The sequence below is a fragment of the Drosophila obscura genome, unplaced genomic scaffold (assembly GCF_018151105.1).
Source record: "Drosophila obscura isolate BZ-5 IFL unplaced genomic scaffold, ASM1815110v1 contig_150, whole genome shotgun sequence".
Classification (NCBI taxonomy): Eukaryota; Metazoa; Arthropoda; class Insecta; order Diptera; family Drosophilidae; genus Drosophila; species Drosophila obscura.
The window spans coordinates 5,800,923-5,827,718 of record NW_024542736.1 but is presented as its reverse complement, the minus strand read 5'-3'; the positions used below and the strand labels follow the sequence as shown (position 1 = coordinate 5,827,718).

Sequence of the window (26,796 nt, the reverse complement as noted above, 5' to 3'; positions counted from 1 at the left end):
GTTCCACCGACTGTTCTGTTTTCAGCAATAGATGACAGTCTCTACGACAGTGATACTAATTTCATCTTATTTGGCAGGATGCATATAAAATAAAATACAAATTTGAAACGTTTCTTGTTATCTATCGTTTGTACACAAGGCAGCTATATAGCGAAACACTCTGCACGGCTTGTAATAAATCATATGAGTACAACCGGAAAATTTCCTAATCGAACGTTCTTTTACATTAGAAGAGTTCTATATATCAAAGATAGAGGCGCGTGCTAAATAAATTCTTTGCATTCATTATATGGGCTTTATCAAGAGCTTGTTACATATACGACCCACCTCAGTTGGCCGCCGGTGAGCCATATTTTTCTTTAAAGAGTCCACTTTAAGACAACTTATCAAGTTGGCAAAATTTATTGGAAGTGAATGATACATTCAATTGAGAGCAGCACTTGTGGATGTGATAAGAGGCGGATTCGCCAGTATAAAAGCGTAGAAAAGTTTTACGAAAGGCATGAGTTTCACTGCTTGTTCAAGATGAAACTGTTCGTATTCCTGGCATTGGCTGTGGCCGCAGCTAGCGCTGTCCCCACTCCCCTGGAGAAGCAGACTCCTGTCCCTGTCAAGGACATTCAGGGCAGAATCACCAACGGATACAATGCCTACGAGGGCAAAGTTCCCTACATTGTTGGTCTGCTCTTCGCCGGTAACGGCAACTGGTGGTGCGGTGGCTCCATCATTGGCAACAGCTGGGTCCTGACTGCTGCTCACTGCACGAACGGAGCTGAATCTGTGACCATCAACTACGGCGCCAGCTTCCGTACCCAGCCCCAGTACACCCACTGGGTGCACCGCAACGACTTCGTCCAGCACCACCACTACAACAGTGGCAACCTGCACAACGACATCTCCCTGATCCGTACTCCCCATGTCGATTTCTGGCATCTGGTCAACAAGGTTGAGCTGCCCAGCTTCAACGATCGCTACAACAGCTACGCTGGAGCCTGGGCTGTTGCCTCTGGCTGGGGCGGCACCTATGACGGCAGCCCACTCCCCGACTGGCTGCAGTGCGTCGATGTCCAGATCATGGATCAGGGCGAGTGCAGCCGCACTTGGTCTCTCCACGACAACATGATCTGCATCAACACCAACGGTGGAAAGTCCACCTGCGGAGGCGACTCTGGCGGCCCATTGGTCACACACGACGGAAACCGCTTGGTGGGAGTGACTTCCTTTGTTTCTGGTGCTGGTTGCAAGTCTGGTCACCCAGCCGTCTTCAGCCGTGTCACCGGCTACTTGGAATGGATCCGCGACAACACCGGCATCTCCTACTAAAATTCCAAAGTAGTTTCCCATTCTTGGGTTTCTTTAATAAAAGCATCTGAAAAAATAATAAAAACAGTTTTTTTAATCTTCGGGACTTCTTACATATTGTTCCATAATAGTTTTTACGACCCGTTTTATCGGTACTCAACGTCTGGAATTTTCTTTCTCCATTTAAATATCCAACAGGATCGGATATGGCTATACCGATTCGGTTGTTGATTCGACTATTGATTCGGACTACAAAAAAGGTTTCTCTCTAAATAAATATCAAAGGATTAATTGGTAAACTAATAAAAGATGAGCTAGTGATAGTGATCATGATGTCCTGCACTTGATTACAATAAACCAGGGTCTTTTTTCATTATTCTTTTATTATAAACTTATTTAATTTTTATTTTACATTATTCTTTGATTATTAACTTATTAAAAATTTAAGCATTAAAAGAATTTATATTACTAAAATTTACGTTAACAAAAGGAAATGTTTTTATTTGTTTAAAAATATGGTTAGAAATTACAACTTTTGGAGAATACCCCAATTATATAGTTAGACTCGATTTTATCTCTTTTTTTTTAGGAAAACATTTTTGTATTTATATTCTTATTATTTAATTAATAAAATAATTATTATAAGACAATAATAGCCTTAAAACTAATAGTTTAATATGGTCGATGTATTTGCATATATTATAATAAGAGTAGGGTATTGGTACTTATATTTAATTATGCAGTGCCTGGTTTCAAACCAGTATACATGGACTGACTGTCGATCTGCAAGGGTATATAAGTTTCGGTGCCCCGAATAAAACAAATTTAATAAAAGACAGCGCTACGTAATAAAACACAATATCGTTTTTAAAAATCAAAGCAGAATCTAATCTATTTTATACTAATACTATATATAGGAGCATGCCTCCGATTCACGAACCCACTATCTAAGTCAGTATATTTGAATTATTGAACATGACCGCTAAGAGCTCATAAATTAAATACTATCTTTCTGGTACCGTAGAGAGGGAATGAGTACGAAAGTACATATTTGGAACTTTTGGGAATTTCGTGCTATTCATTCACTCAATTCATTCATTTAAAATATACATACTACTCCGTTTCCTATCTTACTCATCCACATTGATTCAATATACCTATACCTATACTAACCTAATCATATGCTCGTAGTATGGACTTTCCCTGTCCAAGCCCACTGTAAAATATTGCGAGTGTTTTTCGTTCTCTTTGTGGCTAGTGAAAGTTAAAACTGGTAGAAAAAGCTTTAAAATATGCCCTGCGTCTTTTCCTATGAACAGAAAATATGGTTCCAAGTGCTCTTATGTAGCTGAAGGAGTTCTTTTTGGGAGGGGGCAATGCTTCGTTAAGTGTGGCAAAACAACTCTAGTATGTGATCTTTGCATACACTACACAAATACATAATACATCAAAATGCAAAGCTTATCAGACAGGGTCTTAAATTTATTATTACATTAATTCTTTATCTTGTGGCCAAATTAATCTAATCAAACAATCTGTTCTGTGCTGGATTTCAGTAATTTCACAAATACTTTATAGCTACCTCTGAGTTAGTTTGTTGCGCAGTTTAAGCTACAAATATCTACACTAATTAATTCGAACTCAATGAATCCCAATCCGCCGCTGAGTCTTTAATTTGGAAATTCTTTGGGCTGCTGCAGAGAAATGTGCGCGGAGTGCAATGCACTCGGCTTAACAACTCAAGCACGTACAGCCACAGCCACAGCCACGGCCCCCATTCAGCTCCACCTTTCAAAACACACATTTCAAAGAGCGCTAGCTCCTTTGCAGTATTTATATTACTTTTCTGAAGTCAGGAATGGGAATTTATTTCCCAGCATTGACATACAAACACGCGCACAATACGCACTGAAGTAGGCAACATGCGAATCAAAGGACGAGCTATACTTTCAGTGTACACTTTTTTGATTGATTAGCCTGTTGCTTAGACTGTCCGGGGTAAGGGCCCTGGGCCCAAAACATCAGTATCCTCGCAGTTTGGCCTCGCAGTTGATGCTGCTGTTCTGCACCGTAATGATGCCAATGGGTCTGGTGACAGAAAGAGGATGTCTGTCGCTAATTCCATCCCGATATGTCGGATAATTTGAACAAAATAGACCCAAGGATTTTAAGCAAAGAAGCAGCAGCCGGAGATGTTGATTTAGCAATAAATCTTTTATTCCACATTTTATTGTTTTGCCGTAGTGAACTTTTGCACTAGTAAAGCAGCGATTTCATGTTATAGATGTAAAAATCGGCAACGCCATGTAAAGTAAAACGGCAGCAAAGCTTTTCAACTCTGCTAAATAGCAAAAAAGCTTTTCGAGTCTGTTAAGTTAACAGAACACTTTTCAAATCTGTTAGCCAGGCTTCAGCTTAACTGCTGCTGTTACAGGGTTGCTTTGCATTTGCTCAATTATGACTCATTGGCCCTTTCTGCATTAATTTTTGCATATATTATATATTTTAGTTTAAGACTCAAGTGTCTTATGGCATGCAAAATGTAAAAAAAAACAAGATTACTCTTTGTGTGCATCAATCACAATTCATTCAGCATTGCATTCGACTGAGCTGCTAGATCTCACTTTTAGGGATTCCAAAATCGAACATAATTTGTGTGTCACTTATCACGTGCAGGTGCAGGGCAGCAGCCTACCATGGGCAGGCATTTGATAGCATTGCTTGAATCGGTTGCCCTGCTCTTTCCACCCTCCTTTATGCATTCAGAGACCCATCCATCAGGTATGGGTACGGTCAAACAACTACGAGTATGGCAAACGATTTACCTCTCTGGCCATTGGGACCATTGACTGGCGTTTTGCCCACACATTGACCGACTTTTTCCCCCAAGTGCTAATGTAATTAGTGGAATATAGCGACTAGTAGCTGCTAATTCTGAGCAGTGCAACGCAGCTAATTGGAGGCTCAACATCGTGATCGTTAAACGCCAAAACGGATACTGTGCGAAAAAGGATACGCCCAAGTGGGGTCTAAGTCTAAGGTGCAAGGACATTGAGCAAGCGTCGGGGTCGGGGTAAACATGATCGATCGAATCTAGTCAAATTTTAATACCAATACCATTTCGCGTCGGAAAATAATATCAAACAAAAGAAAAGATGACTAGCGCCGAGTCGGATGCCGAAAAGGCCGCAGGCTCCCGCCTGGACTACGACCTGATGATGGCGGAGGAGTATATTCTCAGCGATGTGGAGAAGAATTTTATTCTGTCCTGCGAGCGTGGTGACCTGCCGGGCGTTAAGAAGTAAGAGCTATTTTGTGGACCGCAGTATGAGATGGTCTGTGCATAATTGCCTTTATCCTTGAAGAATTCTCGAGGAATTTGAGGGCACCGATAAGTTCAACATAAACTGCACGGATCCCATGAACCGCTCGGCCCTCATTTCGGCCATCGAGAATGAGAACTTTGACCTGATGGTGATACTCCTTGAACACAACATCGAAGTGGGGGACGCTCTGCTGCACGCCATATCCGAGGAGTATGTGGAGGCTGTGGAGGAGCTGCTGCAGTGGGAGGAGACCAACCACAAGGAAGGCCAGCCATATGTAGGTTTTCGTTTTTCCTTTCAACCGCTTTTGTGTGCTAACCAAATATAAGTGCAAACACTTTGCCCACACAGAGCTGGGAGGCAGTGGACCGTTCAAAGTCAACGTTCACCATGGACATAACCCCCCTGATTCTGGCTGCACACCGCAATAATTATGAGATACTTAAAATACTGCTAGATCGGGGTGCCACACTGCCAATGCCCCACGACGTCAAGTGAGTAAGCTTGCAACACTTCCAACTGGCACGTTTCGTTGTGTCCCAAATGACAAATTAGTAAATTAGGAGGAGCTCCTCACGGGGATGGATGGTGTCTATAGAGGGTGTGTTTGTTTTCCTGCAGGTGCGGCTGCGATGAGTGCGTTACCTCTCAGACCTCGGACTCCCTGCGCCATTCGCAGTCGAGGATCAACGCGTACCGGGCGCTGTCTGCCAGTTCCTTGATAGCACTCAGCTCGCGGGACCCTGTATTGACAGCCTTTCAGCTGTCCTGGGAACTGAAGCGCTTGCAGGCAATGGAGTCGGAATTCCGTGCCGAATATACGGTACGGTAGCAAAAAGCGTAGGCGCCGATACCATTCGAATGCGACCAACTGTTTGTGTTTGTGTTTGCGTTTGTGTTTACTCAACAGGAAATGCGTCAAATGGTGCAGAACTTTGTCACGTCTCTCCTGGACCACGCACGCACATCGATGGAGCTGGAGGTGATGCTCAACTTCAACCACGAGCCGTCGCATGATATTTGGAGTCCTGGCCAGAGGCAGACCCTCGAAAGATTGAAGCTGGCCATCCGATACAAGCAGAAGACTGTGGGTCGCTCTTTCTCTCTCTCTCTCTGGTGTACGATTTTAATGCATTCCCTTTCGACAGTTTGTGGCCCATCCGAATGTCCAACAATTGTTGGCTGCCATTTGGTATGATGGCCTGCCGGGCTTTCGACGCAAACAGGCCTCCCAGCAGCTCATGGATGTCATCAAGCTGGGTGGCAGCTTCCCCATCTACAGCCTGAAGTATATTTTGGCGCCGGACTCAGAGGGGGCCAAGTTCATGCGCAAGCCCTTCGTCAAGTTCATCACACACTCCTGCTCGTACATGTTCTTTCTGAGTGGGTATGGCAGCAGTTGCATTGAGCATTGATCCCTACCACTTCCTATCCGCAGTGCTGCTGGGTGCCGCCTCGCTGCGAGTGGTGCAAATCACCTTCGAACTTTTCGCCTTTCCGTGGATGCTGACCATGCTGGAGGAATGGCGCAAGCACGAACGAGGCTCCCTACCAGGTCCCATTGAACTGGCCATCATTACCTACATCATGGCTCTGATATTGGAGGAACTCAAGTCGCTGTACTCCGACGGCTTGTTCGAGTACATAATGGATCTTTGGAACATTGTCGACTACATATCGAACATGTTCTACGTCACGTGGATTCTTTGCAGGGCGACAGCCTGGGTTATAGTTCACGTAAGCCGCTGGCCGCTGGCCACTCCCCCATAATCTAGCCACTGCCATTACGTTTTGCTTTGCCCATCCGCAGCGAGATCTCTGGTTCCGCGGCATCGACCCGTACTTTCCCCGCGAGCATTGGCATCCGTTCGATCCGATGCTGCTCTCGGAAGGAGCTTTTGCTGCTGGCATGGTCTTTTCCTACCTGAAACTGGTGCACATCTTCTCGATAAACCCGCATTTGGGACCGCTGCAGGTCTCGCTGGGACGCATGATCATCGACATCATTAAAGTTCTTCTTCATCTACACTCTGGTGCTGTTCGCCTTTGGCTGCGGCCTGAATCAACTCTTGTGGTACTACGCGGAGCTGGAGAAGAACAAGTGCTATCACCTACATCCCGATGTGGCTGACTTTGATGACCAGGAAAAGGCATGCACCATTTGGCGACGATTCTCCAAGTGCGTGGGAGGAGCGCGGGGAGCTGCGCCACCCTCTTTGTACTATACGAGCATATTCACCCCCCTGATGTATGTATGTGTCTGCTTTCAGCTTGTTCGAGACTTCGCAGTCGCTCTTTTGGGCATCCTTCGGCCTGGTGGATCTCGTCTCGTTCGATTTGGCTGGCATCAAGAGCTTCACGCGGTTCTGGGCCCTTCTGATGTTTGGCTCCTACTCGGTAATCAATATCATTGTGCTGCTCAACATGCTGATTGCCATGATGTCCAACTCGTATCAAATCATTTCGGAGCGCGCCGACACGGAATGGAAATTCGCACGCTCCCAGCTGTGGATGAGCTACTTCGAGGATGGCGGCACCATACCACCGCCCTTCAACCTATGCCCCAACATGAAGATGTTGCGCAAAACTCTCGGACGAAAGCGGCCATCAAGGACCAAGAGCTTCATGGTATGTATGTACATATATGTACGTATATATGTATGTATGTCAAAGGTGACCTCACAGAAAGAAGTCGAGGCACAGCACGGGCACAGCACGGGCACAGCAATCAAGACAAATCATTTACCAAATCATTTTCAATCAAGCCCATGCAGCTTTCTATTAGTCCAATCCTTGCAACCCACTCTCTCTACTATCTCTCTCTCTCTGTTTTTCCCTCTGGGTATGTTGAACAGCGTAAGTCCATGGAGAGGGCGCAGGTTCTGCATGACAAAGTGATGAAGTTGCTGGTGAGGCGGTTTGTAACAGCCGAGCAGAGGAAGCGGGACGACTACGGCATTACCGAGGATGATATCATTGAGGTGCGCCAGGATATTAGCTCGCTGCGCTTCGAACTGCTGGAGATTTTCACGAATAATAAGTGGGATGTGCCCGACATTGAGAAGAAGACAGCGGGTAACAGACAGTGTGAAGGTTTGAAGCGGGGACCCCCCCTTAATTAGGATAAATATATTTACAGGAGTCGCTCGCACCACCAAGGGCAAGGTAATGGAACGCCGCATCCTCAAGGACTTCCAAATCGGTTTTGTTGAGAATCTGAAACAGGAAATGAATGAGAGTGAGAGCGGACGCGATATCTTCGCGTCGTTGGCGAAGGTCATTGGCAGAAAGAAGACGCAAAAGGGGTAAGTGATTGGGGGGAAATACTTGTAATGGAAATAGAAATCATTGCTGATCATTTCTGATCATTGCTGCCCATTTTATAGTGAAAAGGACTGGAATGCCATTGCCAGGAAGAACACCTTTACTGCGGATCCCATTGGCTCCAAGCGCTCCTCCATGCAGCGCCACAGTCAACGCAGTCTGAGGCGAAAGATCATAGAGCAGGCCAATGAGGGTCTGGCCATGGACCAGAGTCAACTGATTGGTAAGGGCGATATCCGTAGCCATGCTGTGACTATTCATCCACTTGGTATTCATTTCTCATAATGGACAGAATTCAACCCGAACTTGGGCGAAGTTACGCGTGCCACAAGGGTCGCATATGTCAAGTTTATGCGGAAGAAGATGGCTGCCGACGAAGTGTCGCTTGCCGATGACGAGGAAACCCCCAAAACCGATGAGGAAAGAAAACTGGAGGGCACCATGGTAAGCATTGGGGAAATGGGCTACATTTTCTGCAATTTTCATACCATAATTTACACCTGATTTTACTCTAGTCCAAGAAATCAGCCTCCAGTGCGGGTGGCGGGGCTGCTGCGTTGGCTACAGCTGCATTGGGGAGAGCATCTGTGAAGAACGTCGATGAGAAATCCGATGGCAATGACAACAAAAGCGCTTTGAAAAAGCCATCGGACGACAAGAAACCCACAGCTGAGGTGAAAAAGCCAGGGGAAGAGAATAACAAGGATAAGAAACAAGACTCTAAGCCAGCAGCAGCTCAAGCAACTGCTGCAAAGGCTTCCGATCAGAAGCCAGTGCCGGCAGCAGGGGCACCGAAGCCCCAGGGCAGTGTGAACGGCTCAAAGCCGAGCGACCAGCAGAAGCCAAACGCCCCGGCTCCACCGTCTAAGCCAGCAGACACGAAGCCAGCGCCTCCCAAGCCAGGAGAACCTGCTAAGCCTGAGGCTGCTGCCAAAAAGGAGGAAGCTGCAAAGAGCGAGGGTGCCAAGCCCCCCGTAACCAGTGGAGCTGCCAAAAGTGCTGCACCGTCGGCACCAGCGGATGCCAAACCTGATCCTAACACGAAGACATCAGCCTCGGGAGCACCAGGGACCACCAAGGCTGCCAACGAAACCACCAGTGCAGCCAAGCCCGATGACAAAAAGTCAGGCGGTGAGGAGCAGAAAGGCTCGTCTGATGGAAAGTCGCCAGCCCCCACGAAAACTGACGAAGCGAAACCAGGCGAAGCCAAGTCCGATGATGCGAATAAACCTGGGGAGGATAAGGACAAGAAACCCAGCGACAAGGACGATAAGGATAAGAAACCGGCTGATGACAAGGACAAGAAGGGAGCACCAGCACCCCTAAAACCGGCCATCAAGGTGGGTCAAAGCAGTGCCGCGGCTGGCGGCGAGCGGGGCAAGTCTACGGTCACAGGTCGCATGATTTCCGGCTGGCTGTAGGCATCTCCAGAGATCACCAAGTCACACCCGATATAATATTAGATAATAGTAACCCAATGTATTAGTGAACCAGAATGTGAGCAATAAAGTAAAGTTTCCAATGCAACACCGAAGCCAGCAACTTGTTTCCAGACACTTTTCAGACTGCGACTGCCCGCTGGCCATTCACTTAATTCATTCATTTACATTCGCGTACTCCCTGGCCTGAGTGTTCTGTTCGTCTTCTTTGTATTTGCATGGAACATGTTGCCGGGGCCACCTGTTGCCAACACCCACTGTTGCTGCAGCAACATTTTGTCAGCCTCCCTGTTGCTCTTGACGTAATTTATTCACGTCCGGCCAGGCTCTGTTTCTGTCCTGGCCCTATAAAAGACCATGAGTTGCGACTAGGACCATCAGAAAAACGTTGAACGTGCATAAGGAAACATTTGTCGGAACCAACAACTCTAACACTACCCCCCACATATATATTTTTAGAGTTCTTAGTTTTTGAAAAATGAAAACCATTTTCAGTCTGTATAACATTGTTAGTGCCATTTTGCTGCTTGTTTTGCTGGCAGAATTCAGTACTGCAGGTGAGTGGGAACCCATCTACTTATCGTAGCATAAGATTGTCGTAAGGTATATTTTAACATGTTTACACAAAGTGAATCACTCAGCTTAAATGGTTAATTCAAAAAAGAATCCTTTAAAATAACTAAAATTAATCCACCGATGATTTCCACTACGATCTGGACCCCAACCAAATCCCACATTATCTCACAATAAATTGCCATTGACTCTAACGAACTTATTTTAAATATGGAAAGTACTTAAAGTGTATAAATAATTTTCATTGGTATCTTGCAGGACCTTTGAAAGAAAAAGGTAAAATAGCTCCATCCATATTCCACATCTTTTTCTTAGACTTACATTTTTACATTTTTGAATTTGATTGCTTCCCTTTAAGATTCTGCATGAAAGTTCTTTGAAAAATAGCAACATTAATTTAAAATGAATAATTGAAAGTAATTATTGGGCTCCTCCTCCCACAGAACTAAACCATGACAAGAATCGGCGAGGTGCCAACATGGGACTTTACGCGTTCCCCCGCGTCGGTCGTAGCGATCCCAGCCTGGCCAACAGTCTACGCGATGCCAGTGATGCAGCGGTATTCGACGGCATTTACGGTGATGCCTCCCAGGAGGACTACAATGGTATGACATGAGCAATGAGGAGCAATGAGAGCTGGCTGGCTGGCATAACTTATAACTTCGGTTACTTTGGGGACATGCAATTTCAGAGGCGGATTATCAAAAGCGGGCTGGTCTAGTGGCCTTTCCGCGCGTGGGACGCAGCGATGCCGAGCTGCGCAAGTGGGCCCATCTCCTCGCTCTGCAACAGGTGCTGGACAAGCGGACCGGCCCCAGCGCCTCCTCGGGCCTGTGGTTTGGACCTCGACTTGGCAAGCGAAGTGTGGACGCCAAGGCATTTTCCGATGCCGGCAAGGGACAGCAGGAATTCAACTAGACAATGTGCTCCAGGACATTGGCGAATCGAATAGGAACACCACGGAGAGCAAACACATTTGGCATGCTATCATAATTACTTCTATGTACGAGTATTAACAAGATCGGCTTCTAATTTAACATTGCAACGGGTATAGAGCAAATATGTCTTTGGGTTAGAAATACAAATAATAAATAAATAACGAGCTGATGAGAGCTTAAATAAAATTAATATTTCTATTGCACATCGGGCCTACTGCTCGCAATTCATTTAAGAAGCATTCAAAACTAAAACGACTAAAATAAACACATTCTAATCAAAGTACACACTCCCCCAGATTATTGGGAATGCAAGCAAGTTTGAGAAAAGTTTATTCTAAATTAGTTGCAAAATGTTCGTTACGGTTATTTTGTGATACATTAAATATACGAATGCTCTGTATGCCGTCAGAAGATGCTTCCTAATCGTACTGCTGCTTAAACTTTCGCAATTCAGTTTGTATGGCCTCGATTAGAGGCGCTGCAGAGGCTGAGGCTGAGGCAGTGGTTGCGGCTGCCTGCTTTGGTACCTCCGACGTGTCCTCTGCTCTGTGATAGTGACCTGCACTCAAAGGACGATTCAGCGTTGAATGGGAGCTATACATGCTGCCCCCGCCCCACGCACTATGGGTGGGAGAGGGTGGCTGCGTCGACGTCAACTTTGCGGTCTTCTCCGGCTGGGCCGTCGCTGGCCGATCGGCTGCCGCTCTGGTGCTGGCTGTTGGATAAAAGCTTGAAGAACCAAAGGGTCCGACTGGTTACAATACTTGGTTGGCATAGTTTTGGGTGCATACCTGGGCAATCCTGCGGAGGAGCCTCGATGCTCACGATTGGTGGCGCGTCTACTATTTGTGAAATTGTGTGTGGGCAAGGGCATGGGAATATCATCCTGGCTGGCATACATTTGCAAGGCGCCCTCGAGTAAGCCCTCGTAATGGTTGCGTATAGCCGAGGGATTGTGAAATGGACTTGTGTTATAGTCTGCATAGGCCAGAGCCTCTGGGGAAGATTGATTGGAGAATTTAAGGTTCAATTGAAATGCGTGGCTCGAGTTGAATGGTGAAGGCAGAGGGCAAAAGGCTCTTGCTAAGAGGTATCTACGTTGTTCATCAAGTTCTCTACAAGTAACTAAATAAATTAAAACAACAACTACGGTACGGTATCCTTAGTAACGTGACTGTGACTGTAACTGTGTCTTCACCCCAAATCGAACGTCACTTTCATCATCATCATTATCATCTACATTATCACCATCATCGTTTTTATCATTGTTATTATTACGAATATGACCGTTTTTGTCTCCTCCCGCCTCACCCTGACTTTCGGCGGCCGCTAAACGTTTCTTGTGTCGCTCCCAGACGACGGGACCAACCACACCTGGATCTGGATTATCGCTGTGCGCAGCCGCAGCCGCAGCCGAGCGCACATTGCGAACAGAATTCGGCGGCGCCTTGGGACTGGGAAAGCTGGCTATGGCGGCTATGGTGCTGTGGTCCTTACTGCCCACAGATTTCTGTGACTTTAGGGATCTCGTGGAGCTGTGCGGTGCCCCTGTCTTCGGGGCAACTGCATTCACATTGTCGTAGTACGTGACGAAAACGGGATCCAGGACACGGTTCAGGGGTTCCGGCAAAGTGCTCTTCGGGAAGGCCCGCACGGAAGCCATTGAGAGAAATGATCCTACGCTGGCGGTGTCGGATGATTTGTCAGAGGGCTGCAAGGTGCGAATAATCTCGTTGTTTATGGCTTCTGGGGAAGCAGCGAACTTCTTTTCCCCTGCCGATTGCTGCTTCAGCAGCTTATTGCGGTGGTAGTTGTTGTGCAGATTGTATGCCTCGTTCCGCTGAAAGTTTTCATAGCTACGCCGGAGAGCATCCGGGGAGCCGTGGCTGCCCTCCTCGGCCGAGGAGTGTCCGGCCAGAGAGCCCTGAACAGGACTGGTCTCAAGGGAGCCGACGCGGTTCTCATTTAAATATCGACGCCTCGACTTGTGCCTGGACTTGTCGCCTTTCTTCTCGGAGACTACCGAAGTGTAGACGGTATCCTCGTGCCCTTCGGCGCGGTCATACTGGTGCCGCCTCTTGTGGCCGTCGAAAAGTCGAGCCGCCTTCTCATCCAGTATTCGTTGCACATCGGCACTCGGAGGGTTGATGGGGCAGTACACCGACGAGTCGGAGGTGTTGTCTGTCGAAGAGATGGAGTCCTGTCGGGAGCGTGATTGCGATTGCGATTGCGTCCGGTCCACTGGTGGTGCTGGGAAGCTAATGCGTGGCTCTCTCTCGTAGGAAAAGTTCTGCACCCCGACATCTCGGTCACCGTCGATTGCCTCAGTGGTCGAAGGCCGCATAGATTGGCCTTCCGAAAGCAACTCATTGCGAGAAAAGTTTCTGCAAAAGGCGATTGAATATAAAGTCCTGCGGGATTGGGGAATCGGCAAACCCTACCTGTTAACTGCACTAAGTTCCCTTTGTCGGGCACGTGTACGGCCCAGCAGCAGAACAGCCAACAGCAGAAGCATCAGCAGGAGGATGGCCAGGGAACTGATCACCACCAAGGCCACATTATTCTTGACCGAATTGAAGAAGCCCGCCTGGCCACTGCGCGGAACAGGCGCCAATGCTGTAGCCGTGGGCTCCCTGATGTAGGCTACACACACACACACACACACACACACACACACACACAGCATAGAATAAGCAATTAAAATGAATACAAGTTTGGATGCAGCTTACGTTCTGATTTCATGTATATAGCCTGCCCGAAAGTGCTGACCGCCTCGGCCTCGCTAACCAGTTCCATGTCTTTGGCGGCTGTCGTAGCCAGCACCGGCCGTCCATTCACCAGAACCGTATAAATAAGCTCCGTCTGATTGGCTATAGGACGATCGCTGCTGCAAAACAACACACATTATATATATATACTCGTATATACATACAAAATATTAAGTTTCAGCAGTAATTACAACTTGAGATTGACAAAGTTTATGTTTTCCAAGGCATCCCCATTGGTATTGGTATTGGTATTGGTGCTCCAGTTCTGCACATCCGCCTCGCTAATTTGTGTGAGGTTGTGTATGACAACCCTCACACGCCCGTCCCTATAGAGCGGTACAGATGGTTGTGGGCTTTGCTGCTGTTGTTGTTGTTGTTCCATCTTCATTTCCTGCAACTTCTCCGACTTTCCGTTCTGCTGTATAAGCTCCCAGGGTATCAGTGTAACGAAGGCGCTGTAGTCTATGGACTCGGTACTGGTTATTGGCGTGGCCGAAGCTGTGCTGGCCCGCTCGCCCGTTTCCTCGTCCGAATCACTTGACCATTCACTCCTTTCGCCCAGCGCCCTTACTGTTTTAATGTAGGGCTCATCATCAGCTCCCATGTCCAATATTTCCACATCATCGGCGGGCGAATACGTCGTGGGTTGGGGTTTTGTTGTCGATGTTGCCAGGGGAGATGATTTGCGACGCTCTCGGGGAGCTTGTACTATAACGCCTTCGATTTGCTGAGCCCCATTTATTCCCAGATGTCGTGTTTGTTGCCTTAAATTTTAAAAATAATTAGTTCTGCAATTTGTTGTTCCAAAACTTTTCCGTTTTTGATAGTTTTTACCTGGTAAAAGCCAGACGATATAGACGCGCCAGCTTCTCCTCAAGAATGGGGTTATCCTTGGACGTATAGAAGCCCGACATGACCGTCAGTAACCAATAGCGACGATCTGTCGCCGAGTAGTTTAGTGGGGGCATTCCAGGAGCGCCCATCTCCCAAGTACCGCCCCCATCATCAGGCCTGCAATCCAGGCAAATGGGAATATCGATTTCCTAAAGTGACAGATTCCCCAAAAAGTCCATATAGAATTGAGTTGAAGTGGATCAGCTATAAGACTCACATTGTTACCATCCACATAAACGGTGGCCACCACAGTTTCTGTCTTAACGATCACATCCTTGCCCCTACTAATACCCGTGTGGACCTTCTTGAGATAGTCGGGGGGCCATCCCCCGAGCCGGTCCAAAAGAAGTCTTCCAAATGGATCTCGTCTTTGGTATCCAGATAATCATCGTCTGAGTCATCTAAAATGAAATTAGAATGCAGGGGCAGACAATTTTAAATGGAGATTTGGTGACATTATTGATAAATCATTGGAGTGCTCGTATCTGCGTATTCTATTCGTTTTTCTCTGTTTTGTTATTCTGTTGGTACGCGTATATTCCCCTGTTCGAGTTTGTTTGATCAATTTATCCAACGGCAGCATGAAATGGTTCAATAAAAGCTGTTGCTACTGACAAATTATGCTTAAGGTTCTTCAACTACTTTCATATATGTACCCTAGACTTGGGAGAGGAGAGCGGGCTCCCTCTCTCTCTATCCTCTCTCTCTCTCTGTCACTTGTGCTCTCTATCCCCGTAGACAACCATAAATATATCGATTAGCGGAGGCAAATCCGCTTCCATAAACAAAAATCCTCTCGCTCTGCAGCAATAACTTAACAATGTTCTTGCGTGTTGGCTGTGCAATTAACTTTAATGTACATACCGTACACCTGTGCTGATTTCGCAGGTCAAAGCACCTAGGCCAATCCTGACCTGACGATGCTTTCCCTGCAATTAGTTTGTATTGCTTGTCCTATATTTTGCTTTATGCCCCATAGGCTTTAGAGTTATGATGAATTTGGGAAATCATTTTTACATAATTCACAGGGCACTGACGCATAACGCCAAAGGTCAAACTGATTGCTCCCCGTCAACACCACTAGCAACTAACAGTTCTACTCTGGGGCCCACAAATACAATCTGAATAATACGTAGTACGTACGAGTAGTAATAGAATACAACGAATTTCCCTGGATGCTCAACTTACCGTGACTCAATTGTATAAGCGGCTGCTGTCCAAGCTGCTCCGACGTTTGCGTTCCACCGCTGCAGCTGTGGCTGTGTAGAATGGCCAACAACGAAATAAGAAGCATCGTAATCGTACGTTTAACTTTCATTTTCACAAGAACTATAGTCCAACTATGCGGTCATTCGGAGACAGTTTTCACTTCCGTTGGCATTTGCCCATTTATTCCTTTTGGAATCACAATTGCCAAAGAAATCTTTCCACTCTGTGACGCTGGTTTGCAGTCGCGTTACTTGCACCGCCGAACGTTACCCGGGAACTAAACGCTCCATTGTAATCCACACATACCCGGCCATGGTGGTTGTTCCTATATTCTCTCTCCCTCTCTCTCTCTCTGTTTGGGTCGCTTGGTCAGTTACCTGGGCAACGGCAGCGGAAACGGCAACAGGCAACTCATCGGGAAAGCTAGTCCGGCACCAGCTCGCATTTAGTAAACAATGAAGAGCTATACTTTTCGGAAAGTGTGCTAGATCGGAATTTTCTTCTTCTATTGTCAGCAACCACAATAGAGTCCATGCAAATGTATCTTTCATTCGCACTTACAAAACTTACACTTACTATGAGGCTCTGTTCTCTAAACACAAACTCCGTATTCTGTGAAACCAATTCAAGCAACAAATTAGCTACATAAATCATAAGAAGGTTGTAGCATAGTTACAAAAAATGAATTGGACATTTTTGCTTAAGCTGGTCAATAGGCACCAATCGGGGCAAGGTTTCGTGAATCCCCCAAAACGAAAAAGTATAATTTATCATTTAACAAATAGGCAAAAGAAATGTGCTCTGTTATGGCTATAATTAAAGCATTTTGACAGCTTTTGAGTAGTCGTAAGATTAAGGCAAATCGTCAACTTCTTAATTCATTTCATTTCCGCATCTTGCATAGTAGTAGTACATTACTAAAATGTTATCACTAATACGAGTATACGTATTAGCTGAAAGTGAATCCGTTTTTGGAGTATTGCAACAGAGGTTCGTTGAACTGGTCCTTGAACTTATACTTTCCTCACAGCTCGATACAAGTAAAGCCTTTGATTTACAAGCCAGTTTCAAAATCATGTAAGATGCAGCAGCAGTTGGATGGAAACACTAAGCTGTCCATCAAATCAAAAATATTTACAATGCCCACAGAGTGGGGAACGAGTTTTGGTGTGGGCCATAAGAACACGCTAATTTGTCTTCACATCAACATTAAGACTTTTTCGAAAGGTCAAAATTATTACGCAACAGAAAACTCGTCTATCCAGAGGAGCTTAATGATAATGAAACATCTAAACTTGATCTAGCCAAGAAACAGATTGAAATTGTTGAGTAGATGCCATGCATATAACCAGTTTTCAGGGTGACCAATAGTTTTTTATTTTTATCTACGAATTATTGTAAAACACCAAGGTTTTTATCCAGCAGCGGACTTCAAAGCGCCAGGGCTCAGTTTACGGTTCTTCAGCTGATAGCGCGACTTGTAGCCATCCTTATCAGCCGTGTACATAGTAACAGTCTCGGTATCAGTCTTCTCATCATAGACGGAGTATGAGCCCATTACAACCAGTTCTTCCTTATCCGTACCAGGATTCATAATAACACCGATTTCCTCCCGCTTGCTGCCATTGGGTTCCTCCAAGCTGCAAATTTAATATACATACATATATGTACTTGTATTGTTTGGCATTCGAACTTGAAAGAAAGTTTGTCGTGACTTACTTGAAACGGTAGCCCTCTTTGGTGGGTACTTGATTATAGAACTCCGTCATAAGCGTCGGATAAATATAGTCCAAAAGACCTCCGGAGCAGCTAGCCGCCATAATGGCAACCAATGCAGTGAAAAGTATCTAGAATATCATATACATATGTATGTACTCGTGCATAGTTTATTCCAATCCGACGATAATCGCTATTAGCACAGCTGCATGACAAGATTTGTATTCACTGATTGCTACTCTACTGTTTAGTTTAACACACATTCTTCACACGCCCAGCCATTGTAATTACTGATCATTGGCATTCCCAAGGTCTGGGTCTCGGTCTCGTCTCGGTATCCACCCTTGCCCTGAGTAGTTACTTACCAGTTTCGCTGAAGCCATGTTGATGCGCGCTGAAGTTACCAAGCGATACTAAGCCATCTGACGCGAGCCCCTAACTATATAAAAGTAAAGATCTGCATATGTTTTGAAGCTCTGTCGCTAGCTATGCCGGGGCTATGTGTTGAGGATCGGATAAGTCATATTTGCTACTTGGTTGTTGTCACTAAAACCGGTCAGTCAAATGCCGAAAGAACGTCAGAGCCATCACATATCTTTGTGGATTTGTTTGTTTTATTTGGAGGATCTAAAACTTGTACAAAACGCTGGGAGTCAGCAGAGCCCGGTTGATAGTTATATCATTTCATTCTGAAAAATAGTCTACGTATATGTTTTTTGTTGTTGTTTCTTCTAACTTTTAGCATTTGGATCATAATGTGGCTACCCTTGAAATTAATTTGGGCAAATCCTCTGTTGATCTATGGCATGTGCACGAATTCAAAGTCATGCATGAGCATATGTACATACATATGTATGTATGTCTATAAATATTAATTTTATATTTGCATTCGGTTTTGTGGGATCGGGTTCTCAAAAAGTACCCCTAACTGGTTTTGTATGGCATTATGTGGGAGTATTAAAGGCGTTTTGGGTAATGATGATTTTTCCATTCCGTACACATTGTTTGAATCGCCGTGTGCCCAACATGAAGTGTGAGGTGTTCATGAATTATGACGGGCAGGCATTGCACGGTATGTGGGTGACTCAATACTTGAGTCCAACTATTTGAGCTATGTACATATTTTCCGGACATTGATTGTATTTATTGTATATGTGTTAAGAATCTCAATAAATTACTTTTATTATTTATTTTTATTTTATTTATACCTTTCTACAAAAAAATGAAAATTACAAGATACAATATATTTTAACAAGCTTTAATTTTTTATTTTATTTTTAAAGGAGAATATTCGTTGCAATATTTTGAAACAGAGTACAAATCAGCAACAGCGACATCTGCCGACGAAATCTGTCAAGACAAACTTCTCGCTAGGGCCGCGCCACTGTGAAGAATGTAAAACTACATTACATTTATTTTACATTGGCGCTGCCGTACGCCGGCAATTTGCAGCCAAAATGACCGCTTAACTCATTTAGCGCACAAAAAATACTGACATTTTTCGCTCTCAATTCGTGGTGGGTTTTTAAAATTTGCTCTCTTTTTGAGGTGAAGAGAGCGTTTTTTTTTTCCCCTCCTTTTCGTGGTGTGGCAGCATGTTGCTGAAATTTTTCCCATACAAAATCAAATTTATCTTACGGGAACGCGTATGGAATAAAGATTCATTGTTGCGTCATTATCGTTATTATTAATGATATGATTTAAAATATTATCAATGGATATTTTTTTGATACTCAGCGGACTTGTGAAGAAGAATATTCGGCACTATTTTCTTGTTTCATGGTCGCGCCAACATTTTTTTTAACTTTGCCCAGAAAACCACCCCAAATGTTTATAGAAAATTTTGAACGATATGATTGGCTCAAAGTTGAAAACGCGTAAGGTAAACCGTTACTTTTGTACCGGATTTTATACCGAAAAGTATTTTTTGGGTACGACAGTTTGCCTGCCGTTGTCTGGAAAATATAAATTTCGGACTTTGGCAGGCAAATTGCCGCCAGCCGTTACGGCCTAATATGTGTGAATTTTCTGTATTGTCCCGTATTAGTGCCAAACATGTTTTCGTGTTCTTACATATGCCAGTACCGTCCCTTAAAATTTGCCCGACCCCCATGCACCTATGCTGCATCCCTAGTCACCTGCCCTCAGCAGGTGGCAAGGGTAAGGGAGGGGTCGAATGACACACAGACCGCAATACCTCCAAAACAAAAAATTATTTGAATTGACTGCCTTTTGGGTTTCAAATTTAGATAAATTTTTCTGCTATGCAAAGTCCAAAAACCAGGGTACGAAAAGAAAGTATTTATTATTGATGATAGGCCGTCTGCCTAAGTGGAGGCAAGTCGGGTCTGGCGTGGATTTATATGGCTAAATGAAATTGGCGGACTCCCATACCCTTTCGCCACTCCAGCAGCATACTTCGTCAATCCTTGCTGGACAAAAAATCAGCAGCAAGCCTTGTTATCCGTACCTCGGGATACAAATGGACAGACAAATCAACTTCCGAAAACAGGTCAATGCTGTAATCACAAGAACAAGAAGCAGGATTATAAAGTTGAACTGGCTAATAGCACTAACCATACAGTTATAGATGTGCCAGTTCATACAACGAAGGGGCGCAGCTGGGGGGCCCCGGGGGGGGGGGGGGGGCGGGGGGGGGGGGGGGGGGGGGGGGGGGGGGGGGGGGGGGGGGGGGGGCGGGGGCTCGGCGGGGCGGCCGAGGCACTCAACGTTCCTCTGGTTGGCGGGCGCACCGGGTAACGGATGCGATGGGGGGCGGGGGGGGGGGGGGGGGCATGGGATGCACGCAAAAGTAGAAACATGCGAAGTATGCAAGGAACAGGAACAGGAATACCTGAAGGATCACATGGTAAAGAGTCATTCATCTGCTGATGACCGCCGGGAATATTTTTGCAAATTGTGCAATAAGCAAGGCAGAAATTTCGCTTATCACAGCTTATCAAAGGAGCACGTAAAGAGGGTCAGGATGACCGAGGAGGAATGAATGTAATCAGACATTGAATATTAAATAAAATAAAAATTAAATAAAATAAACTTTACTTTGTTCCTTCCACATTGGCTTAAGGCGCCTTCTCATCCGATTCACCGCTGGAGACACGCGTAAGTCAATAAATAAGGCAAATAGTCAGATGAGAAGGTGTTTGTAATGTGCTATAGGGGAAATGTGTGGGAGAGCCAGTAGCCAGAATGTTGCAGCTACTTTTCTGTACTGACCTTAACAGAAGGCCGCCTCTCTTACATGCACGAATTTTTTTGCATTTCAGCCACCAGCTGCAATGAATCTTAGCCCCAGTTGACCAAATAGTAGACTAAACTCTTCTTCTGACCAGTTCTGCTGTGGTGGGCAGTAAATGGATGCCAGCGCTTAAAACGTTTTATGAACAATATTTTAAACGACGCCTAAATATCCAAGTAGAATTCATGCTTGCATTTCAAAACAAAGTGCAAAGTGGGAGATTTTTTGGTAATTTCCTGGGTCCGGTGCGCCGCACCGTCTTGTAGCTACAAAGCCTACGCCACTACAGACACAAGCAAATGTTAAACGGTCGGTGGACCAAGCGGGAATGAACAATTTATGAAATGCTGCTTCCCCTTTTATACTTTCTTGAATCTAGACGCCAGTGATGCTCGGAAGTGATGCCGAAATTTCAGAGAATTTAAAGCTAGAATTAAAAAAAAAATCTTTTGGCTTCGTAAATGCCTTGGCCCGCGTCAAGTCGAGTGACAGAATACACCAACAAAATATGAAGTCTGGACTAGGACTAGGACTAGGAGTTTCCTTGGGCCGCCCCTAGGGCTAACAGAACATACAGAACAGAACATAAAATTTTTAAATTTTTATTTCAAATGAAAAAAAAGGGTGCTGGAGTGAAAAAATGGAGGGACCCAGATTGATGGTGGCCTGGTTGAGGGTTGATGCGTCCCTGAATAGGTCGAGTTTGGTTTTAAAGTTGTTATTTGTTTGTATTGAGTGTATTTACAGTGTGTACTCAGCCGAAAAGAGGTGGCAAAATTAAAAAGTATTTTATGAACGCTTTGAATATAAAAATGAAATGTACAAAAATGTATTGAACCATTTTTCACTTTATAATTTATCAAGCTGAGCCCACTGTGCGCATCTGCTAAGCGGCTCGAGCTCGCTCGACACTTTTCTTACGAACAGACGAAGGTGTGGGACAGCGGGCTCGCGGTCAGAGACGAATCATAGCCGAAAAGAGAATTGAAATCACGCGCGCTCCCTCTGTCCATGCGGCGTACCGGTGGGCCACGCCATAGAACAGCTTTTTGGTCGCTCATGCAGCATCTTGGTATTGTATAGTCTTTGCTAAAACTTATGCAAAGACAAAACTAATTTTTCGGTTTTAGTATCTTTATTATTTAAGCTTTAATAAAAGAACAAGACCACTTTAACGAATACCTTTTGATCTTCCTGTTCCATTTCTGCGAAAAATATACATATATGTATATACATAATGCCCATAAAATACACGTGCTCTGTGCTGGCCGTAGTGACAAAATCAAGAAATGAAATTACACACAAAGATTAAAAAATGCTAAATTGCTTGAAGATACAGCTTGAAATATGCTTAAATAGCAGCACTGATGCTCGGAGTGGCTGCGACCATTGCGACAGATCCAACGGGACCTTTTCAGTTTTTGCTTTGGGCTGCTTCTATTTGCGCGCGGCACAATGGGATGGATTGCACTTTTGAAAGACAAAATACTCTCGGCAATTTTGGTGAAATAAAAAATAGATATACATAAGTAGGAGTCAATGCACGGGAGAAAAAATATTAGTAAATTCGTTGGCATATTTTAGAATATAAATATAGGGAATAAGTCAGTCATCTGACAATGGTAATTAATTTAGCTTAAGTTTTCATAGCTCGCAAAGATAATCTAATCTGCAGCAAGTCAATGCAGGGACCATTTGTTAAAATTTGATCCATTTGTGAGCAGAGATTTACTGCCTGAATCAAATCTAGCCAGGAGTCGATAAGATATTCAATAGGGTGTAGAGTGGTCAATCATACTCCCAAAATAGTCACACCATAAAATCAACTAAAGACGATTTACTAGCACTCAAGAGTGAATCTATTTCGTAATAAAATTAAACTAGAAGGGATACATACATACATACATATATGTATGTAATGCAGGTTTTCATATACATATGTAGCCCCAGACATCAATTAACCTTTCAATGGGTTGAGGCATTTACTCTTCATTTTCTGGCTTTATTTAAGTACTACTTATCATAATACTCATCGTTGGCTATTGGCTTACAATATAATACTATGCACAGCAGTAATATCGTGTGGGTGGGACTCGGATTTGGATTTCGCTCAACAAAATTCACAAAACATTCGGCAAAGGCCAATGTGCGAACCGAACAAATGTGAAATAAATATGCGTATACCTAAACTAGGCGACAATGGAGGATTGCCCCAACTTAAATGCTAATTAAGGTGCTAGCCATGTGAAATCTTACTGTCGAGGCGACGTTGGCCACTTGCGTGGGCGAACAGTCGATGGCCTCGGCGGGGCTGGCAAAACTAACCTAAGACTAAGACTAAGACAGATACTAAGCAAAGACTAAGTGTGACGAGGTTGCAGCGTTCAGCAGATCACATCTCTGACAGCTCAGACGGAGCCCTTCTCCGCCAGCTTGGAGTGTAGCGTGGTGAGGTCGTAGATCACGACCAGATCCTTGTTGAGGCCCTCGAAGACTTGCGCCACGCGTGGCTGGAGGTTGTAGAAGAAGAGCGGCTGCTGGCGCTGGGCAAAGTCCATTACCATTGTAGAGATTACCTTGGCGGCGGTAAAGTCCGCCCCGTAGATGTGGGTGCAGTCGATCACCACAGGCAGCGTCGACTTGACCCCCTGCTTGTTGATCACCTTGCGGACGAACTCCATCGAAGGGAAGATCAGGCAGCGGTCGGGCGTGAGCATCAGATACTTCAGGCCATTTGATGTCTGCGAAGGGAAAGGCAATCTTAGAGATCTCTCGATGGGAGCCTGACTCTGGGAAGGACTCACCGCCAGTGTCTCGATCCGCAGCTTGGGGCGGGCCGCCTGGTAAAGGATGAACACCACATTGATGCCAATGCCTACAAGGATGCCCAGCTGCAGGGGCAGGACCAAACAGGCAAAGAAGGCACCCAGGCCAGGAATGAGATCGGTTTCTGAGTGGAGACAAAGAATAGCATGAATCAGTATTTTAGGGCGTGGGTGTCCAAAATCAACTCACTTTTGCTGTGCCACATGGGCTTTATCACTCGATACTGCACCATGAAGATAACGGCTGCTATGATGATGGAGGCCAGCGCCGCTTTGGGGATATAGTAGAAGCAGGGGGTGAGGTAGAGCAGGGCGATGATCACGATCACGCTGGTGTACAGGTTGGAGAGCTGGGTTCGCACTCCGCTCGCGTTGAGGATGGCGCCCCTGGCAAGACCTCCGTTGCTGCGCAGACCCTGAACAAAGGAGTTGGCCACATTGCAGATTCCGGACGCAATCAGCTCCTGCGTGGCATCAGTGGGCTTGCCATCGGCTGAGAGAGAGAGAGACACAGGAAGTCAGAAGGGTTCATGTGTGTTGGATTACTAGCAAACTCACCAAAGGCCTGGACCACTGCCATCGTCTCGAGCAGGGCAATCAGCGGGACAACAATGAGACCCGAGCCCAGAGTGCTGACCATCTCCCAGAAGCTCTGGCCATCCACCAGCACCTCTCCGGTGGTCTCGTTCAGCACAGGATCGATGTAGAACGGCGGCGGTTGGAAGGAGGGCATGCCCTTGGGCACGAATCCTACCGTGCGGACGAGATCCTCGCGGCCGCTCACCGAGAGCCAGTATCCAAGTCCTGCAGTGCCGCAGACGAGGAGGGCATTCCGGGCCGTGCCCACCGTCCAGAAGATGCCCGTAAGGAGCGACTGCGAGGAGGATTTGCCCTCCTTGGGGCCGACGCTGCAGCTGGCGAGCGCGCGCAGGCTGAGCAGCAGAGTGATGCAAATGACACCGAGGATAAAGTCCGGCCAGCTGATGTTGTGGATGTCGTTCACGATGCTGATCCACACCTGCAGGAAGGTGTTGCCGCTGGTGTGGATGCCGAGAAAGTCCTTCATCTGGGAGCTGAAGATAATCAGGGAGACGGCACTGGTGAAACCCGCCCCCACTGGCCCCGACACAAAGTCGATAAGGAAGCCCAGTCGGAAGGCGCCCATCAGGATCTCGATGATGCCCGTGAGAAACGTGAGCAGCGTGGCTATCTGCCAGCTCCCGCCAGCGATCTGGAAGGAGAGCAGCGCCGAAATGGCCGTCGGGCCGATGGGCACGTCCTTGCTCGATCCGATGAAGATGTAGATGAAGCACCCCAGGAAGCAGGCGTACAGGCCGTACTGCAGGTCCAGCCCCGCTATACCAGCGTATGCCAAAGCCTGCGGAATCACAGTCAGCGCCACCGAAATACCCGCCACAATGTCCCCAAAGATGTAGTCCTTCTTGTACTGCGGCAGCCACGTCAGGATGGGGAAGCGCTTGTACAGCGTCTTCTTGCGAAAGATGTTGTGCCACATGCTGCGGCAGCAGCCTTTGGAGGCCTCCAGGCAGCTCTGCGACTCCCCGGACTGCTCCTCCTGGACGATGCAGTCGCGCGATGTGTGATAGAGGGTGTTCGTAGGGATATCCAGGGACACCTCAGAATCCTCGTTGAAGGCCCCATTGGTGTGGCCGGGGTCCTCGCTGCGCGTCATTCTGGATATATAGTATTTTATTGTCTCTTCTTGTATGTTCGTTTTCTCTCTATCTTTGCAGCCTCTATCTCTATGGCTACATGGCACTCTCACGGGAACACTTCACTGTAACACTGATTGATCTCCGATCTCTGATGCTCTTTATCTGGAGGAGAACTCTACCGAACCGAAACGAACCGAAGCGAACTATTCGCGTGCCCGTCCACTGGGGTAATGAATTGCAAACTGTCGCAGAGATCGGCCAAGAGCCAGCGGTAACGGCAGAAACGGCAGCAGACTAACAGTCCGCCGACTGCTGGCAACTGATTATAAAGAGTCGCTGGCAGCGGCAGCGCTTTCGAGACTATCCGCCGGCTTTCGTTATCTCCGCTGTACCCCCGCTGTTTTCCCCATCCACCACCGATCCCACCCAGCATTACCCGCACGCCCCAAACCGGCTCGCGTCGAGCGGGGGGCTTTTCATCGTGTAATTGCCCGAAGATATGTAAATGACGCAGACCACAATAACCCCCATGTGTGGGCGGAAACAGGGGCTGCCCAGACACGGCTGTAAGTCGAGACTTTTAAGTGGGGGAAAAGGCGTCGATTTCGTAGAGGGAAACTCCGACCTTAATGGAGTCGAGTCACCATAATTTCATTCTGCCAGATATCTAACAGAAAGTATTTCTGTGAGCAAAAGCGACATAGCCCTAAAGGGTATTCGCTTGCCATGGCCATGGCCACAGGGTATCCCCTAGTCACCTTCCCAAGTTTTCCTTGTTGTTTACTTTGGAAAATTAACAAGTTTTGCTATGATTTTCCGCACGTGCTGGGAACATGGGAAACTTAGCAGCCGCTGCATTCCATGCTGATCGCTAGGATTTTCACGCTCAAAGATTTGGGTTTGGAGGCACAAGACCCAGCCAGGTTCCCAGTGCATTAACAAAAATGCAAATACGATTACAATTTATTATTTTATTTTATTTGTTACATTGTATTCGATTGCATCATTTATTCTAGGGGAAGGTGGGAGTCTGCCATAGAAGGGACTCACTCGGACTGGGATGATTATGGAATGAATCTGATGAAATTTTGTTTGTTCAAAGCTTCTCTATCGACCGAATTGTGTACCCTCTGGAATGGTGGCAATAGCGCCACAAAACGGAGGCTATCTTTACTGCCTTGCCTGTGGGCTATCGACTGCCGTCTATCGTTTGCCGTCGCTGCTTGTCGACACGGGAAATCAATCAGCCGTAGGAGCGAAGTGCATATAAATCAGTTTGAAGTGTGTGCGCTCTATAAATCAAACGGCGGAGTACGGTCCGGCTGAGATGAAACCCGGAATTTGGCAGACCGAGGGCTCCTCCACTCCGTACTAGTTCTGTCACTATTTCGGCACCCCCCAAACCGGTTGAGCTACCACACACAGACCCATACCCATACCCATACTCGTATTATTAGTCCGTCAGTCTGTCAATCAATCGGCATGTGTAAGGGAAATAAATCAGTTGCCAATTAAATGTGAGTCGCGGCTTGGTAAGATCTTGCCACGGC

The 26,796-nt window shown here is 46.2% G+C and overlaps 6 protein-coding genes across 7 annotated transcripts; 3 read left to right on the top strand and 3 right to left on the bottom strand.

Moving 5' to 3' along the window:
* The first annotated feature begins 500 nt into the window (after positions 1 to 500).
* On the top strand, positions 501 to 1,381 carry LOC111067806 (serine protease 1-like). The gene has a single exon (XM_022357119.2). It carries the CDS (start codon positions 526 to 528, stop codon positions 1,321 to 1,323), a length of 798 nt encoding a protein of 265 aa, XP_022212811.2. The 5' UTR covers positions 501 to 525; the 3' UTR covers positions 1,324 to 1,381.
* Positions 1,382 to 4,235: 2,854 nt separating this feature from the next.
* Positions 4,236 to 9,479, top strand: LOC111069695 (transient receptor potential protein). Its single transcript, XM_022359879.2, is given in 15 exon segments — positions 4,236 to 4,603; positions 4,668 to 4,905; positions 4,980 to 5,122; positions 5,250 to 5,451; positions 5,539 to 5,715; positions 5,777 to 6,011; positions 6,067 to 6,365; positions 6,439 to 6,636; positions 6,638 to 6,807; positions 6,899 to 7,256; positions 7,484 to 7,703; positions 7,768 to 7,933; positions 8,015 to 8,175; positions 8,245 to 8,396; positions 8,468 to 9,479. Coding segments are annotated over 15 exon segments (3,771 nt in total). The 5' UTR covers positions 4,236 to 4,457; the 3' UTR covers positions 9,374 to 9,479.
* A 347-nt stretch (positions 9,480 to 9,826) lies between these two features.
* LOC111069671 (cardio acceleratory peptide 2b) lies at positions 9,827 to 11,099 on the top strand. Of its 2 annotated transcripts, XM_022359831.2 has the most exons (4): positions 9,827 to 9,948; positions 10,223 to 10,240; positions 10,408 to 10,569; positions 10,656 to 11,099. In XM_022359831.2, the coding sequence occupies exons 1-4, from the start codon at positions 9,870 to 9,872 to the stop codon at positions 10,880 to 10,882; spliced, it is 486 nt and encodes a 161-aa protein (XP_022215523.2). In that variant the 5' UTR covers positions 9,827 to 9,869; the 3' UTR covers positions 10,883 to 11,099. The 2 variants fall into 2 exon arrangements, with proteins under 2 accessions (XP_022215523.2, XP_022215531.2); XM_022359839.2 differs by lacking the exon at positions 10,223 to 10,240 and having other exon boundaries at positions 10,656 to 11,096.
* Positions 11,100 to 11,205: 106 nt separating this feature from the next.
* On the bottom strand, positions 11,206 to 16,038 carry LOC111069652. Its single transcript, XM_022359800.2, is given in 10 exon segments — positions 11,206 to 11,631; positions 11,694 to 11,898; positions 12,214 to 13,286; positions 13,344 to 13,545; positions 13,632 to 13,789; positions 13,862 to 14,434; positions 14,505 to 14,713; positions 14,782 to 14,888; positions 14,891 to 14,965; positions 15,753 to 16,038. Coding segments are annotated over 10 exon segments (3,042 nt in total). The 5' UTR covers positions 15,883 to 16,038; the 3' UTR covers positions 11,206 to 11,321.
* A 1,087-nt stretch (positions 16,039 to 17,125) lies between these two features.
* On the bottom strand, positions 17,126 to 17,959 carry LOC111068881. The gene is made up of 3 exons (XM_022358657.2): positions 17,855 to 17,959; positions 17,493 to 17,620; positions 17,126 to 17,413 (listed from the first exon to the last, which is right to left on the bottom strand). Exons 1-3 carry the CDS (start codon positions 17,870 to 17,872, stop codon positions 17,188 to 17,190), a joined length of 372 nt encoding a protein of 123 aa, XP_022214349.1. The 5' UTR covers positions 17,873 to 17,959; the 3' UTR covers positions 17,126 to 17,187.
* Positions 17,960 to 22,708: 4,749 nt separating this feature from the next.
* On the bottom strand, positions 22,709 to 25,552 carry LOC111067721 (sodium-independent sulfate anion transporter). The gene is made up of 4 exons (XM_022356995.2): positions 24,129 to 25,552; positions 23,761 to 24,063; positions 23,550 to 23,695; positions 22,709 to 23,486 (listed from the first exon to the last, which is right to left on the bottom strand). Exons 1-4 carry the CDS (start codon positions 25,261 to 25,263, stop codon positions 23,154 to 23,156), a joined length of 1,917 nt encoding a protein of 638 aa, XP_022212687.1. The 5' UTR covers positions 25,264 to 25,552; the 3' UTR covers positions 22,709 to 23,153.
* Positions 25,553 to 26,796: the final 1,244 nt, after the last annotated feature.

What these genes read in the sequence shown, in the direction of transcription:
- LOC111067806 (XM_022357119.2), top strand. Translation starts at nt 526, where the DNA reads ATGAAACTGTTCGTATTCCTGGCATTGGCTGTGGCCGCAGCTAGCGCT.
- LOC111069671 (XM_022359831.2), top strand. Translation starts at nt 9,870, where the DNA reads ATGAAAACCATTTTCAGTCTGTATAACATTGTTAGTGCCATTTTGCTG. An exon ending in CTCCCAGGAGGACTACAATG is followed by an intron (nt 10,570 to 10,655) that starts GTATGACATGAG and finishes ATGCAATTTCAG; the next exon opens with AGGCGGATTATCAAAAGCGG.
- LOC111068881 (XM_022358657.2), bottom strand. An exon ending in AAAGAGGGCTACCGTTTCAA is followed by an intron (nt 17,414 to 17,492) that starts GTAAGTCACGAC and finishes TTAAATTTGCAG; the next exon opens with CTTGGAGGAACCCAATGGCA.
- LOC111067721 (XM_022356995.2), bottom strand. Translation starts at nt 25,263, where the DNA reads ATGACGCGCAGCGAGGACCCCGGCCACACCAATGGGGCCTTCAACGAG. An exon ending in GGCAGTGGTCCAGGCCTTTG is followed by an intron (nt 24,064 to 24,128) that starts GTGAGTTTGCTA and finishes TCTCTCTCTCAG; the next exon opens with CCGATGGCAAGCCCACTGAT. An exon ending in GCCCATGTGGCACAGCAAAA is followed by an intron (nt 23,696 to 23,760) that starts GTGAGTTGATTT and finishes GTCTCCACTCAG; the next exon opens with AAACCGATCTCATTCCTGGC.